At 39.4% G+C, this 15,758-nt stretch overlaps 1 protein-coding gene across 1 annotated transcript in view; it reads left to right on the top strand.

The window, feature by feature from the left end:
- The first annotated feature begins 1,966 nt into the window (after nucleotides 1-1,966).
- Mdfic2 (MyoD family inhibitor domain containing 2) overlaps nucleotides 1,967-15,758 on the top strand; it is a 35,235-nt gene continuing 21,443 nt past the window's right edge. The window contains exon 1 of the mRNA XM_090353083.1: nucleotides 1,967-2,245. Coding sequence (XP_090209209.1) covers nucleotides 1,967-2,245 — 279 coding nt within the window. The remainder of the gene's footprint in view (nucleotides 2,246-15,758) is intronic.

The raw sequence follows: 15,758 nt of genomic DNA, 5'->3' as shown, positions 1-15,758 counted from the left end.
TCCCATCTACTCATCTGCAGATTGTAAACCAATCAGAACTGAAAAAAGATGAAAGACCGGATCAGGAGCAGAGACCACTTCTCAGCTTTTCATTCTTTCTTTCATTCATTTTAGCATACGATTCATCCTCCAGTTTTTTTTCTTCTTTTTTTCATATATTTTTATTGTAATTAATAGAAGGGTTACATGATATTTGCCAGATAGAAGGTACATTAATTCACATACATTGATACCCTTTCACATGTCTTGGCCCCCATTTCCCTCCCCCCGACCCGCACCCCTCATCTCCCAGTTTTAAGCCATTTTGGTAAATCACTTTTGGCATGCCTTCACACAATTAAATATTTCTATTCTGACTATTTCTGGAACTAGTAAATAGAAGCTAAACAATTAGATTTGTGCATCTTTTAAAAAGATTTAATTAGATTTTAATTAGATTTTAATTAGATTTGTGCATCCTTTAAAAAGAGATAGGAAGAAAACAGAGCCAGAGGAACTGTTAAAAAGAATTAACTTTTCTATAGAATTTGGTTACTCTTTCCATTGTTTACCACCAATGACCCAACCAGTTTAGATAAAGAAGGAATTTAGACTCCAAGGTCTACAAATCCCAGATGTAGTCAAGAAGTAATTGGAACTACTCATCCCCTCTCATCCCCCCCTTTTTTTAAATTAATTAATTTTTTTTTTGCCAGTCCTGGGCTTGAGCTCAGGGTCTGAGCCCTGTCCTTGAACTTTCTCAAGGCTAGAGCTCTACCACTTGAGCCTCAGCACCACTTCCAGCTTTTTTCTATGTATGTGGTACCGAGGAATCGAACCCAGGTCTTCGTGCATGCTAGGTAAGCACTTCTACTACTACGCTAAACTCCTGGCCCCCCTCCCATCCCCTTTATCTTTTGGGTTGTCCTGGTGAGTTTATCTTCTTTCCCTTGGGGTAGCTTACTATATTGACTGAATGGAGCTTTAGGAACTACATGTTAAGGAAAGAACTCTGACACTGTATATGTCTATAAAAGAGCTGCAATTGCACTAGCATTCAAACAAACATCTCTTCATATTATCTAAAGCATGGTGAGGCTCCATCTTACATTATAGGTACTTGAGCCTGTATTTATACATGTGTTAAGCAATGAAAGATTAGCCATTTGCTAACATTAGCCAGTAATCCTAGATCCTCAAGAGGCTGAAGTCATGGTTCAAAACCAGCCCTGGAGCAAATGTTTGAGTGACTCCATCTTCAAAGGAACCTCAAAAATACTCGACTGAGGTACTGTGAGGTACTGAGTTCAAGCCACAGTACAGGCACATATACAAAAAAGAGAAGAATTTAACATGATAGAAGTTTTTTTTTTTTTTTTACTTCAGGGGTGGGGGGAGGTAGATCATACTGTCCATTAAGAGAAGGGAAACGATGCATTTGCTCACTTATACACTGCTAATATTGAGTACCCTGTGCCAAATACTGTATACGTTTGAGGCCAAATTTAAAATGTTTGGAAACAAGAAATGCCATGGAGATTTCCCAGGGGGAAATGAGGGCCATTAGAACGTGATGTCTACTCACACCTCCTGAGCATGAGATGTGTTTGTCAAGGTGTTATAAAAGCTATAGCCACCAATGCTTGCTTTTCATTTTGTAGACGAAGAAATAAGCAGCTTTGTGAGATAAGACCATGAGTCCAAAAATCCTACAGCTAGAATGTGCCAAGGACCATTCAAGTGTAGATTTCAAGTTTGTTTGCTTCTCTAGACCTTCCTTAAATACTGTGCAACATGGAATTTGAAAGTGATCACCAAAAGGGGTCATAGATAATTATTCAGAAAAAGGCTAAAGCAAGGATTCCATACTACAGAAGAGGGAGGCGGGGTCTGGTTGGCTGTGTATTAAGAAAGATAGAAACTGATTGGAGATGACTGATTTGGTAACCAGAGACATGTATTCACTCAAAAATAAAGAGGTGGAGACATGGCTGAGAGGCAGAGCTTCTGTATGGCAAACATGATTCCCTGTGCAGCCCAAGAACCCACATTCTATCTTCTCCAAGTAGCTCAATATGTGTCCATCCAAGATGTGGCACCTCAAGATGAAAACATCACTTGTCCTGCCGCCATGTCAGCCTCGGAAAGCAGAAATCACATCTCCCATTCATTATGTCAAGATAATAAAGTGATCCACACCAAGGCAACACAGTCATCAGTGGTGAGGCAGGAGATGGGGAAAAAAGAGCAGACAAGAAGAACTCCTGTGAGAGTACAACACTAAATAGCCATCGAAAACAAACAGGACTGCAGGAAAGAGGTGCACAGCCCCAGACACACACACACACACACACACACACACACACACACACACACACACACACACACACACACACACACACACACACGGCATGTGCCATAGACAAACAATTACTTGTGCCCATTGCACAAAAAAATTCATTGTCTTTAATTGTTAAGGATGAGAAAGAGATAATGGAATTTCCTTTTGTTCCCCACTCTCTTTCTCTCCCTCCCTTACACCATTTCCTTTCTCTTCTTCCTCTTTTTTTCCTTCCCCCATCTCTCTCCTCGCCCCCAATCCCTTCCTTTCCTCTCCTTTTTCTTTTCTCTCATTTTTCTCCTTTCCTTTTCTCTCTTCTCTTCTTTCTCTGTCTCTTTCTCTCCCCCACCCCCATTTTCCCATTGTCCTTCCAGTACTGATATGTGTCACATTGATCAAGCAGAATGCCTCGAATCCATAACTAACCAGGCAAGGACTCCAACCAGGTTATGTTCCTCGGCACCCAAGCTACCCAGACAGCTCCCAGAGCCCACCAAGTGGTAATCAACCAGGACAATAAACAAGTCACTCCCACCAGACTTTTGGAATTTGCTTCTTTTGTTCTGTCAGTTTGAAGAGCAGGGTGCATGTGTGATGTAATTTAGAAGGGAGCTCATTCAGAGCTTTCACACTGGCAGGCAGGAGCTCTGGGGGCCCAGCTTAGCACAGAAAATGAGGGAGAATGCAAGTTTACATTGACAGCTTGATCCCAGAGAGAGGTGGCTGGCTGCTTGTCTAGCAGGTCCCCTGGGTGTGGATTTGCCAGGGGTGGGAGCCCATGCCTTAAGGGAGCCCCGTGCTGCCCCTGTGAAGGGAACAATTACCTGCCTCTTTCTTTCCTTCAACAAAACCTCTTTTCACTTGTCAATTGGAGCCTGTCAGGCAATATTTTTTTTCATGCATGATACACATCCTACAATGCCCTTGTGTGTTCTTAATACGTTTACTGCTGATAACAATAGGGCTGTTTTGTCAGGAAAGGTAGGTAGGAAGGTATTTGTTGCAAATGGAGAAAAATGACAAAAAGGAGGATGCACAAAGGTTTCTGTGCTTCATGGTTGCTGGACCCATCAGAAGATAATCCAGTGCCTCTTGAACAGAGAAATGGAGCCAAATAGAATCACATTGGGCTCTTCTTATTCAAAGTGAAGATTGTAATTTTCATAAAGAGCTGTGGGGCATCTATGCATGAGAGGAGGGGGGAGCCCATATATTTAATAATAATTTGTTCTCATAAATTTAGTTGTTGCTTTCATCATTGGCTACTGCCTCCAAAGATCAAGGGAAGGATGGGAGAAAGTTCCATAGACAAATTATCACTTACAAGACAAATCCAGGCAAAAACCTAGAAGGCTTGACTAATAAATTATAGCTTTCTCTCATCACAGATCAAACTTTTTTGTTCTTGTTAAATGAAACTAGATATTAAACAATAAACATAAATAGATTTCTGTCAAGTCAATTTCTGTTATTCAAGCATCTATTTTACTAGAATTTCTAAAGTATCTCTAAAGTATAGAAATAGGCAATGGTCACGCACACCTATAATCCTAGCTACTCAGGAGGCTCAGATCTGAGAATTATAGTTCAGAGCCAGCCCAGGGCAGTCAAATCCAAGAGATTCTTGTGTTCAATTAAATAACGAAATCCAGAACTAGAGCTATAGCCCAAGTGGCAGAATGCTAGACATGAGTGAAAAAGCCATGAGATAGCTTGAGGTCCTAGGTTCAAATACAAAGTTTCTAAAGGCAGTCTACAAATAAATACAGATTTTTCTGAAAGGATATCCTGAAAACAATTTTTATTACTACGCTGACTGAAATGGATTGCTAATACTAGTTTAAGGATACCATGTTGAAAGGAATAATATGAGATGTTAGAGACAGGACACTGTTTGTGTCTGATAGCATGGATTTAAATTCTGACCTTACCACTTTTAATTCTAGAATTTTTTTATTGTAAAGATAATGTACAGAGAGATTACAGATAAATAAGTAAGGATATGAGTATCATTCCTGTCAAATATTATGGCCCCTCCCTCATTTTCTCCTGCTTTCCCTCCTTCCAACTAATTCTATGATCCTAAAGAAACATTTCCAGCACTCTGAGCTCGACTTTCTTAACCATTGTAATATGCACGGCAGTAACAAAATCAATAATATTTCCATTTTTTGGTGTGGGTATGTGTGTGGGATATAAACATGGACTTTGTACAACTCCTGCAATATAACAAAAATCAAATATTTCTATTCTTAGAATTCCATAATAGATACAAATGCATATTCTTATTAGTTTGTATATGACATGTATTCCAAATAAAGATGTTATTAGCCAGAATGGTCAATAAGAGTGATAAATAACAACCTGTGAATTTTATTGACCTAACTCCTTCCATCACACGGTGACTCCAAGATTTAGGCTGTGGCTTGGGTGTCCCAGAGAGTTTGTCAGAGTTTTCCACCCTACACTCTGACTTCTGCTGATGGATCAGAACCAAAGGCAGAGATGTCTGACCAATCATGGGAATGGAGACATACTATCTCTGTCTGAAATGGGCATAGGGCCAGAATTGCACACCCCCAAAATAAAAAAAAAAGTTTCAGCTAGATGCATATTTGTTCAGTTTCCTTCACCAACATACATTTTCATGAGCAAAAGAGAATAGAATTACAAGGATCTCCTTTAGCCATATTTTATGCTTTGGAGGTATAGTCAGTAAGGATCTTGCTAGATATTTACTTTTTTTGCCTGTGTTGGGGCTTGAACTTGGCCTGAGCATTGTCGTTGGGCTTTCTCAGGACTAGAGTTCTCCCACTTGAGCCTCAGCAGCACTTCTGTCTTTTTGCTATGTATATGGTACCGAGGAATAGAACCTGGGTCTTAATGCATGCTAGGCAAGCACTCTATCACTAGGCCAAACTCCCAGTCCCATACTTACTTCTTCTAAGATCCTCACTACCACAGGTAGTCACTCACCTGGGGGTCTCTGTTTTTCTCTATTTTCCAACCATTTTTCCCAGTACTCCTTTCCTGCTCTTCTAGGTATAGTGGAATGCTGATAATTGCAAATACTATTAATACTACTACACAAAAACATTTTGTGCTTTTTTTTTGTTAAAAGATGCATCCTTTGAGTACAAGAGCCAGCTCTTGGCTTCCCCTCTGGGAATATCCTGACTAGTAGCTCAGCTGGGCACTGTGTATAAAGTCCCCACAACCTTAGGCATGGTGCTTAGTACATAATGTTCTTGGTAGCTCCATGCTAGGGTTGGCTGTGGACTAGAAGCTCTCTGAAATGTGATACAGGTCTTTTATCTATGTTTCCCTTTACACAGTACAATATCTGTCACATACATGACAGTACCATCCACCGAAGAGTTAAGGAATTTTCAAGTATCATTGTTTAATGTGTGAGGTAAAGCAAACTAGAACATAAATTAATTTGGAGGTATGGTCAATCAAAAACTGGTGTGAGGGTATATACAGACATTGTCCTTTAAAGCACTATAAAACTCCTGGTTTCATTTCTTTTTGTTTATTTTTCAGTTGTCAACATCTAGCATTATAATGGTAGGATGAAATTAAATATTCAGTGTTTTATCAAGTTCCAGTAACTGGACTTCGGAAACATTTTCCTTTTACTTGCATAATGCATAAAACCTTAAAAAAAAGCACAGAGAATATAGAACAATTGTAACAGGGACCTTTCCTCCAAAATCTTTCTGTAATGAAAAAAAAATCCATCTACAAACCTCCATCCATGCTGCACATGGGTTATGGTCTACCCTCAGTTATAATTTCTTCAAAGAGTTTGGAAAGGACAGTGATTCTGTTTAGTTTTTCAAGGTAAACTTCAATTGAAAGGGTTTTATTTTTCTTTGCGAAGCTTTTCTACTAACAATGAAACATAAAAATAATAGCGTTATATTTTCTTCAGTATTTTGGTATTACTGCAATATTTTAGAGCTTGTTACAAATATTTACCTGGAAATTGTTTTCCTTTGTGTTGAAATAGCTGAATTAAGGTTAATGAAAGTTAGCTTCTCCTTCATTTCTAAATATCAAACATTTGGAACTGTCTTCTAATGATAGTCTATTCAAATATGACATAATTAAAGTTTCTCTTTAGCATATTATTTATATGATCTGCTATATTGCTACTATACTATTATTATCACCAACCTACACTGCATTAGGACATACATATCCTTTCTGTCTCAGCCTTCTCATTTGTAAAATGTAGGTAAAATAGTGCTTAGGGTTTTGTGGGGATTATAGAAGCTTATGCATTGATAACCTTAACACACAAGTGCATCAAAAGTCACTAGAACTATTTAACTATTCGGACCTGTTGGAAAAGCAATAATATCCAATATTCCTATTTCCACATACCTACTTCCTCCCATTCAGCTTACTCAATCTGTCTTCTAGCCTAGTACCCAATTGGAATCAGTCTAACCAAGGCCATCAGTGGCCTTTACAATACCAAAGTCAAGGGCTTCTCTTCCTTCCCTAAATCCTCTTGCCTTCTGGGTACCACCAGGTCCATTCAGTCCTATACTGCTGGAATATCCTTAGCTCTTTGAGTAAGATTGAGAGTATAGGGAAGTGGGTCCAAATAGAAAATGATATTGTGTGGAAAGCCAAAAATGAAAAAGAGTACAACAAGAACTGACTGACAGGTGAGTGGTCAAATAAGAATGCCCAGTCTACTTTCCTCTCTTCCTAAACCTCCAATATAGGCAGGTTTCATGTTGTCTTATCTTATTTTCCTAAGAGATTTTTGTGGCACTGGAACTTAAATCTAGAGTCTGATGCATTCTAGGTATGAAGATTCTATGTTTTGAACCACTTTCTAAGCCACTTTGTTTTGAATTATATATGAGAGATAGTCTCACTAATTTTATCTCGCCTTGACTTGAACTCATGACCTTGTGTCTCCACCTTCTGACTTGATACAATCACAGCATGTATCAACATACTGGGCTCCCTGATGACATTTCAAAGCCAAACTGATCTTTTTTTTAATTCATGCCTAAAACCTCTTAAATGACAGTTAAGTCCTGAGTGTTGTCTCCTTCACTGAATAAATGAGTGAAATTCTGATTATGTTCCCTTATTCCTATCTATATACTAGAGGGGTAGTAAGTGATATTTTCTAGGAAATATGGCCAACTATTATCTCTTAAAAAGTGCATGTTGATTAATCCATTCGGAAATATACCCCTCATACTCTACAGTATGGAGAAAATGAAGCCCCACTAAAATTTATTTCAAAAATACAATGATCATATATCTTGCACTAAAGAAGATTCTTTCTAAAGAAGACAAACCTCAAAAGAATGTGCTTTTACAACTCAAATATATACATATATGTATATGTATATATAGCCAGTCCTGGGCTTGAGCCAAGGGCCCTGAGCACTGTCCTTGGGCTTTCTCAAGGCTAGAGCTCTACCACTTGAGCCTCAGCACCACTTCTGGCTGTTTTCTATTTATGTGGTACTGAGGAAAGCACTAGGCAAGCACTCTACCACTAGGCCAAACTCCCAGCCCTCAAATATGTTTTTATTCCATTGTTTCAACTCTGTGGGCTCAAGGAATACTAAGCCTCTTTGGGTCTGGAGAAGGAACCCTTTATTTATTTTCGCAACTGTTATACAGAAAACGTAGGATGGCAGGCATGTTTCTGCCATCCTAACTTGTGCAGAGAAAAGGATTTCATGCAGGGGGGAGAAGATGAACAGTATACACGGACTCTTGACAGGCCACTGCGTTCTTAAGAATAATAAAACTTTGCAAACGAACAAAAGAGTAGGAGGTAGATATCTGATTTACAATGTTTTTTTTTTGAGATGAAGCACACTGTAAAAAAAAGATCAGCGTGAATAATAAAGCATTGTTAACTGAGTCATGACATTCCTATTCTGGTGATGACTTGAGCGGCAGAACTCAGCAAATGAACACCTTGTAACCACTTTCAAAGAAGGAGGAAGATATATAATTATAATTCTCATACTGAAGAGAATTCAAGAAAGTCTAAGGAAAAGTTTATTGAAAAACATATTGACATATCAGTGTTATAAATTACTTTCTTGTTAACCCCTCCCCCCAAAAGACCTTTCTTTTGTGGGCTAGCTCATCAGAATACAAAGGGTATACAATAAACAGACATACTTACTTTAAAAATCCCTTTCTTACATTGAAAATATATCTACCATATATTTATTCTGTAACTTTTCCAACATCCAAGAGATAGCAGAGAAATGTATCCCAAATAGCTTCAATCTCCGTCGTCTTTAGAGAGCCTATCAACATTGTTGAGCCACCTAATAAAATCTTGCTTGAAACACTGTATTTAATCAAAACTAATGAATCTGTTTCCCTACCCTTTGCAGAAGTACAAGGAGATGTAATATGCTGTTTTCATTGAATATACAGTTTTTCAGCCATCTCCTTTCTTTGTTGGATGCTTAAGGGGGAATGTGAAAAACTTGGGCTGATATTATCAAGTGTGCTGTTTTCATAGCAGGAATCACATGTTCCAGAGTGAATGGCTAAACGAATGAGGAAACACTTGGGGTGTTTTCTCCTGATGTTTAACTTCACTGGCCTTAGAAGGTGGATTCTCAAGTGCTGCAGAGAGCTTTCTGGCTGACCCCATCACTGCCTCTGGCCCTTGCAAAGGCAAAGGGGCAGTTGTAAAGTGGCACAGTTAGTGAGCAGGGCAGAAATTATAGTGTTGGGTTCAATGTGGCCTCTGCAGGGAGCTTTCCTATCTTCAGAGAGCACTCATGAAGAGCTACCCATGACAGAATGGAAAGATTTTTCATGTTATTGTTCTGTTTTGGTTTGATTTCAGTGGCAACTCTTACTGACCCCCTTTTATGGAATGCCTTAAAGGGCTTCCCAAATAGTGAGACACAGTGAAACAAAACAGCACTGCCACTGGACATCACAAAGTCAGCTATGGCAAGCAACATCTTTATTGCGATATTGGGGTTATTTTTCTACGAGTATAATGTACTTGAAGATCAAGCACATTATATCAAGTTTGATCTTCAAGCACATTATAGGAATTCATTTTTATACTACCTGGTGTTTTTAGTGTGTTTTGATACAGAATAGAGATAAAGTTACTGGGGAAAATATACAAGCTCTATATACACTGTACTCTCTAAATAACTTGCGATTAAAGAAACAAAACCCCAGAACATACACAATTTAGATTAATAGCCAGCAAAGCAGTATAGGACAACAATCCCTGCTACTGAGAAGAATGATGCGGAAGGATGACAAGTTTGAGGTGTGTCTGAGCACATCATTAAAGAAAAGCTACAAATATAGCTAAACGGTAGAGCATTTGTCTAGCATGCACAAGATCCTGGGTTCAATGTACACTATTGCTGAGAAAGAAGAAAAGAAAACCAAAGCAAAGAAAGAGACAAGGAAGGAGTAAATTAGGGAGAGCAAAGATGAGGAGAGGGGAGAAGAGGGTAGGTGAGAGGAATGGGAAAGGATGAGAAGGAAGAAGGAAAGAAGAGAAGGAAGAAAAGATAAGTCGATTTGATAAAGCAGTGTGAAAGAAAGAAGGCAGGGGAAGGCAGAAATAAGACAAGGCCAAATTAATCTCTGAGAAAAGATCCCCAGCAAGCCTTGTGCTCACTGGCATGTGAATGACTCTGATTGTCTGCAACCTCAGAGGGTCACATGATCCTATTCTTTGGTAGTCTAAAGAATGCTAAGAATAGATAGCATGCAGACTTCACTTTCGGATCTTAACCTGAAACTAACTAAACATCAGGCACGCCATATAGGATCATTATGGCGGCACAAGCCACCAACAGAGAAATCAACAGATTTCTCATTTTTCAAGGGGAAAGGACTTTGACTTCTCCAAATTGAGGCACTGTATCCATTTCCTTGAAATCTAGAACAAGTTGTTCTAAGAAAGGAGAGATGTGATCCTTCCCAATTCAAAGGGTCATCTTAAACATGACAGGCTCAGGTTACTGGCCATTGCACAATGTTTTTGACTTATCTTGTTCAGTGTTAAAGGGTCATTACAGAATTGGTGACAACCAGGCATAGGACTTACTAGAGATCAAAAACAACCAGGTTATGTCTCAGCTATGTGACATAAGCAAGCTGATTTATGTCTCTCTCTCTCTCTCTCTCTCTCTCTCTCTCTCTCTCTCTCTCTCTCTCTCTCTCTCTCTCTCTCTCTCTCTCTCTGTTTGCCTTGTAGCTCTGAAAAGGTGCTGGGGGGGTGGACTTTGGCAGAAAGGAGGCCTTCACATATTAATACCTTACAGTAACCAATCAGGTTAAAAGGAGAGGGCAGAGCAAGTAGAATCATCTGAAGCAAGTGCAGAAGGTCAGCCATCAAAATGCCATGCTCATCTTCATTTGTGCAATGTAGTCAAAACATGAAGGCTGCTCCTGTCGCAGACTTTACAGAACAAGGACTTCTAAAGTGTTAACAAACCTTGCTGGCATTCTAGAACACGATTCACATGCATTCGTGCCAACACAATGACTTACACTTAAGACACAAACCAGTTCAACTCACCAACCGGCTCACTTGTAAAGGAATGCTTTATAGATGACAATGAAGATAGCCAACGTGATACCTGTATATCAACAGCAGTATGTTCAGAGGACTTCTGGAACTGCTTGAAGAACAAAATAACAACAACAACAACAATAATTAATAATAATACTACCTATTGAGCTTCAGTCACCTGGTGTATTTATACTTGTTGGTTTCACCAAGGGATAATTTTCAAAGCAAATATGGCTAGCTCATTTCTGACTTAACTATTTCATTAGCTAAGTGGTAAGGAAGTTTCTACAACCCAGGATACACTGCTGTTAGATCTAAAGTGTTATTCTGTTAGAGTTCCTATTACTGTTGTCGACTTTTTGAGCTTCTAGCAATGTACTTGGCATTCAATTAAAGAGAGACTAGCCCAAAGCACATTGAACCATAGTAAAGAATTGCTCTACATATCTCAACTACTAAATTAGGAGCACATTGACGCAAACAAATCCATACATATCAATTATTTAACTTGATTTGAAATGCAGACTTTCATATAACTCCCCTCCCCAAAATTTAAAATACCAACAAGCTATTAACAATAAACAAAAATAGACTAATCTATATGGTAAAAATAATTTTGGAAGAAGAGAAATTTTCAGAGACTCTTATCTCCGGTTGCCAAAAACTATTTTAGCCAAACCTCCAGCTTCCTATGTTTGATCTACCTTCGATTTTTGGAGCAATCAACTAACAACTAACACACTGTATGTCTGCATGGGAAAAGGGTGGAGCTAGTGGAACATAAAACACTTGAAGAAACCTAAAGCCAACAAGTAAGGCTACCCAAACTCTTTCTTTTTTTTCTGGTACTGGGACTTGAACTCAGGGTAATAGCCTTCTTTGTAAAGCTGATATGTGGATGATTTGATAAGCATGCATGGACTATAGCAACGATCTCACCATATGGTAACATTATTCCTGATTATATATTCCATATGGACTTTTTGTCAATCATGGGTCTTGAGCTCAGAGGCCTGGGCATTATCCCTGAGGTCTTTTTGCTTAAACTAGCACTCTAATCATTTGAGCCACAGTGCCACTTCTGGTTTACTTGTGGTTGATTAGAGATAAGAGTTTTGTGGACTTTCTTTCCTGGGCTGGCTTTGAACCATGATCCTCAGAGCTCAGCCTCCTGAGTAGTTAGAATAACAGGTGAAAACATTTTCTAATCTTTAAGTAGTTGCACAGGAGATTTCAATTCACCATGTACATTTATAATTGCAATGCATCTTGATTAATGTCACCCCTTTGATTCTTCTCCCTCATCTCTCCCGAACTCATCCATCTCTGAAGTGCCAGGGATGGAACTTGGGGTGCCCTGCACATGTTTCACCACTTGAGCATGCCACTACATCTTTAGGCTTTAGTTAGCTTTCAGATAGGATCTTGCACTTTTTTAAAATCCGGGGTCTTCCTTGGACTACAACCCACCTATCTACATATCCTTTGGAACTGGGCGTTCTGGCTTGTACCGTCAGAGTTGTTTGTCTATCTTTGTGCTGGTAATACTGCTTGCATTCAGTTTCTCATACTCTCACCTGGAATATTCTTTCACTTAAAGCTGGCACTCTACCACTTCAGCAACACTTCCACTTCTGACGTGTGGCAGGTTAATTGGAAATAAGAATCTTGAGGGCTCATTTAGAACTGTGATCCTCAGATCTCAGCTTCCTGAGTAGCTAAGATTACAGGCATGAACCACCAACCCCTCTCCTTCCCCCAGGCATACCACCTCTTCCTATTATTCTCATTGCTGTTATTTACTTTGTCAGACAGAGCCAGAGAAAGCACTCAGCCACTAGGCATTTGGGATTTCAGCCAGGTTCAATTGTTCTTTTTCTATGACAATCTAATTGATTGAGATTCTTAAAGGAGAATCCGATGATTAATCTGCCCAACTGATGGGATGAAAACCAACACTCATCATCTAATTTAGCAAGGCCCAGTAACTTTGGAAAACTGCCTCACAGAGATAGCCGGACATAATCATAGTCAACAGTCTCCCAAGTAGCAGAACAACAGCCAAAAGGCCCTAACTCCCATCACACAGAATCTTTTTTAGTCTCATCTCTATCCCTTCATTTGAACTGGCCTCATTGGGAAATTCTTAGTCATGAAGAAGAATTATAACGGTTCACAAAAATCAGGTTGGAAATAGCCTAGCCGGGATGCTGTGAGCAGTCTTGGTTGTTGACATGCCTGCCTGATTTACATAGCACATCCTGTCCCCAGAGGCACAGTGTGCTTCATTCATCTTTGTAGCTCGTGCATGTATCACAGTGGCTAAAAGGAAGCACTGTAGACTCTAAACTCTTAAATTCAGATTCCGACACAAAACCTGTATTCTTGTACAAACAACAATGCACGTGGCACGCTTCCCTTTCCTCTCCAAGATATATTTTCCCTACTAGGAAAACAGAGTCCACAATAACTTGCTCATTGGGTTATTGTGAATATGGAATGAGAATTCACTTAAAGCACTTTAGCCACACTTCCTCGTGGTGTGACTGTTAGCCGTCATTATTTTTATTAGTATTAGAGCAGGTACTGAAGAATAAGAAGCATGGATAGAAAGGTGTGCGGGAGATAAAAGCAGGTGACATTGATTGTCGGGGTTTTTAGAACTCTTTGCCTCCTGACCAGCAGGAAGGGCAAAGAGAACACGCCCCGACTAAGATGAGACCGAGAAAGGATAGGGCCGGCTGGCCGCCTTCACCCAGTCCTCCCTCTCCAGAGGGAAGCATGTCAAGGCAGACTCGTTTAATGTGGAAATACCAGGGGCTAAAGTAAGAAGCAGGATTGTCTATTAGCATAAATTAGGCAGGACAGGGGGAGGTAGGTGCGGTCAGAGAGGGCAGCAGGGCCAATCCATGGGTTCGAGGTAGCCTTATTTTACATCACAAATCACAGCCAAACCTCCCAACCAGGAGACAGGAGGTTGGATCTCCTGTGGCACTGGGCCACAGGGTAGGCCTTTTACCCTTGATGTGACGTGCCCCACAATTGATGGTTTATTCTATATTTGAAATGCTGCAATTCTGTTCGATTTCTAAAGAATGTCCCATCAAAAATCATCTGAAAATATTTTTACTAGTATTGGCCATTAAGGTGCTTATTTTGGACACAACATAATATAGGAATAAGTAGATCAGACTAGCAGCCTGAGAATTCAAACCAAAACATTACATTACTCAATTAATATAGATAATACATCATCTCTCTATGTGTGTATTTGTATATATTATTAACTATACTGACACATATCTATCTACACTCATACCTTTATACCAAAATTTGTACCAATCTCAGGAAGACTAAGGCACGGGTCTTTTCCTTTATGGTAGGACAGACACACATGTAAAAGAATATCAGGGACTGGGAGTTTGGCCTAATGATAGAATGCTTGCCTAGCATGTACAAAGACCCGGGTTCGATTCTTTGGTACAATGTACATAGAAAAATCCATAAATGGTGCTGTGGCTCATGTGATAACGTTCTAGCTTGAAGACAACCCAAGGACAATGCTCATGCCCTGAGTGCAAGCCCCAGGACTGGCAAAAATATCATAGAAATGAAGAAAACAGAATCAATTCAACTCAAGCAAGGGCTCTGGAGAAGTAAGCTCTCCATGAGGAGAATAAAACTGGATTTTATTCATCCCAATATGCTTAATACTCAGCAGTTTTCGAGCACAGTAGCAATTAACAAACATTGGGTGAAAGAACAATGTACCATGTGTGGTGATTTGGGAGCCTCAGGGAGATAAGACTTGAAGAGGCAATGCTAAACAGAAGAAGTGTGCTTAGCAGGTTCACAACTATCACGGACATGCATGTGTCGGTATGAGAGTACCATCAGGAGAGACTACCCATAAAAGATCTAGTGGCTAGCAAAGCACCCCATAGATTGGAGATGTTATGTTCCATCTCTCTTCTGTCCACCCTGACTTCCCATAAAGTCTTACAATACATTCCTTGTCAAAACATGTTGAGCCTCTGAAGACTTCTCCAAGGTGTTTTGATTTAGGATTCCTCCTTTTTTCTGAAAACATTTTTAAGAGATGAAAGGATAAAAATATGCATTCACCACAACATGATCCATTCAAAGGAGAACTCAAATAGTGGCATTCCTTAGAAAGGCAAGGTATACGTTCAATAAAATAAACACCAGGAAACAGGTACTTGAGAGGGCTAGAGTGGGGTCAGAGAGTGAAGGGTAGACAAATGAAGAGGTGAAGGGAGGAGAATATAGTCAAGAATTAAATGCATAGGGCCTAGTGGTAGAGTGTTTGTCTTGCATGCATGAATACCCGGGTTCGATTCCTCAGTATCACATACATAGAAGAAGCTAGAAGTGATGTGGTGGCTCAAGTAGTAGAGCTTTAGCCTTGGAAAAAACCTAAGGACAGTGCTCAGGCCTTGAATTCAAGCTTCAGGTCCAGCAAAAAAAAAAAAGGAGAATTAAATACATATTCTACAAAATTGAGAAAAGTGGGAGGGGTGGATAAAGATGTTGAACGGGGTGGGTACAGATCAAGATGCATTATATTCATAAACTACTTTCTTACATGGCAACACCTTTGTACAACTACTTGAAAATAACAATAATGATAGTAATAAAAAAGGATAAAAAGTATACTAGATTTGTCTTTTTCATTTCTTTCACTAAAATAGAAAGTATTTATAAAATTTTCTAAAGAATAAAATTATCACCGTATGTGCAGCGATTCCTCGAGCCATGGGGATTTTTGTAACCTGGCTGAGTTGGTTTCTAATGCATAACATCATATTAGCACTTTACAGTATTCATTTGAAAGATTCCTATATAGTAGAC

Source organism: Megascapheus bottae, chromosome 2 (genome assembly GCF_031878675.1).
Source record: "Megascapheus bottae isolate mThoBot1 chromosome 2, mThoBot2.hap1, whole genome shotgun sequence".
Classification (NCBI taxonomy): Eukaryota; Metazoa; Chordata; class Mammalia; order Rodentia; family Geomyidae; genus Megascapheus; species Megascapheus bottae.
This window is presented reverse-complemented; position numbering and strand designations above follow the sequence as displayed.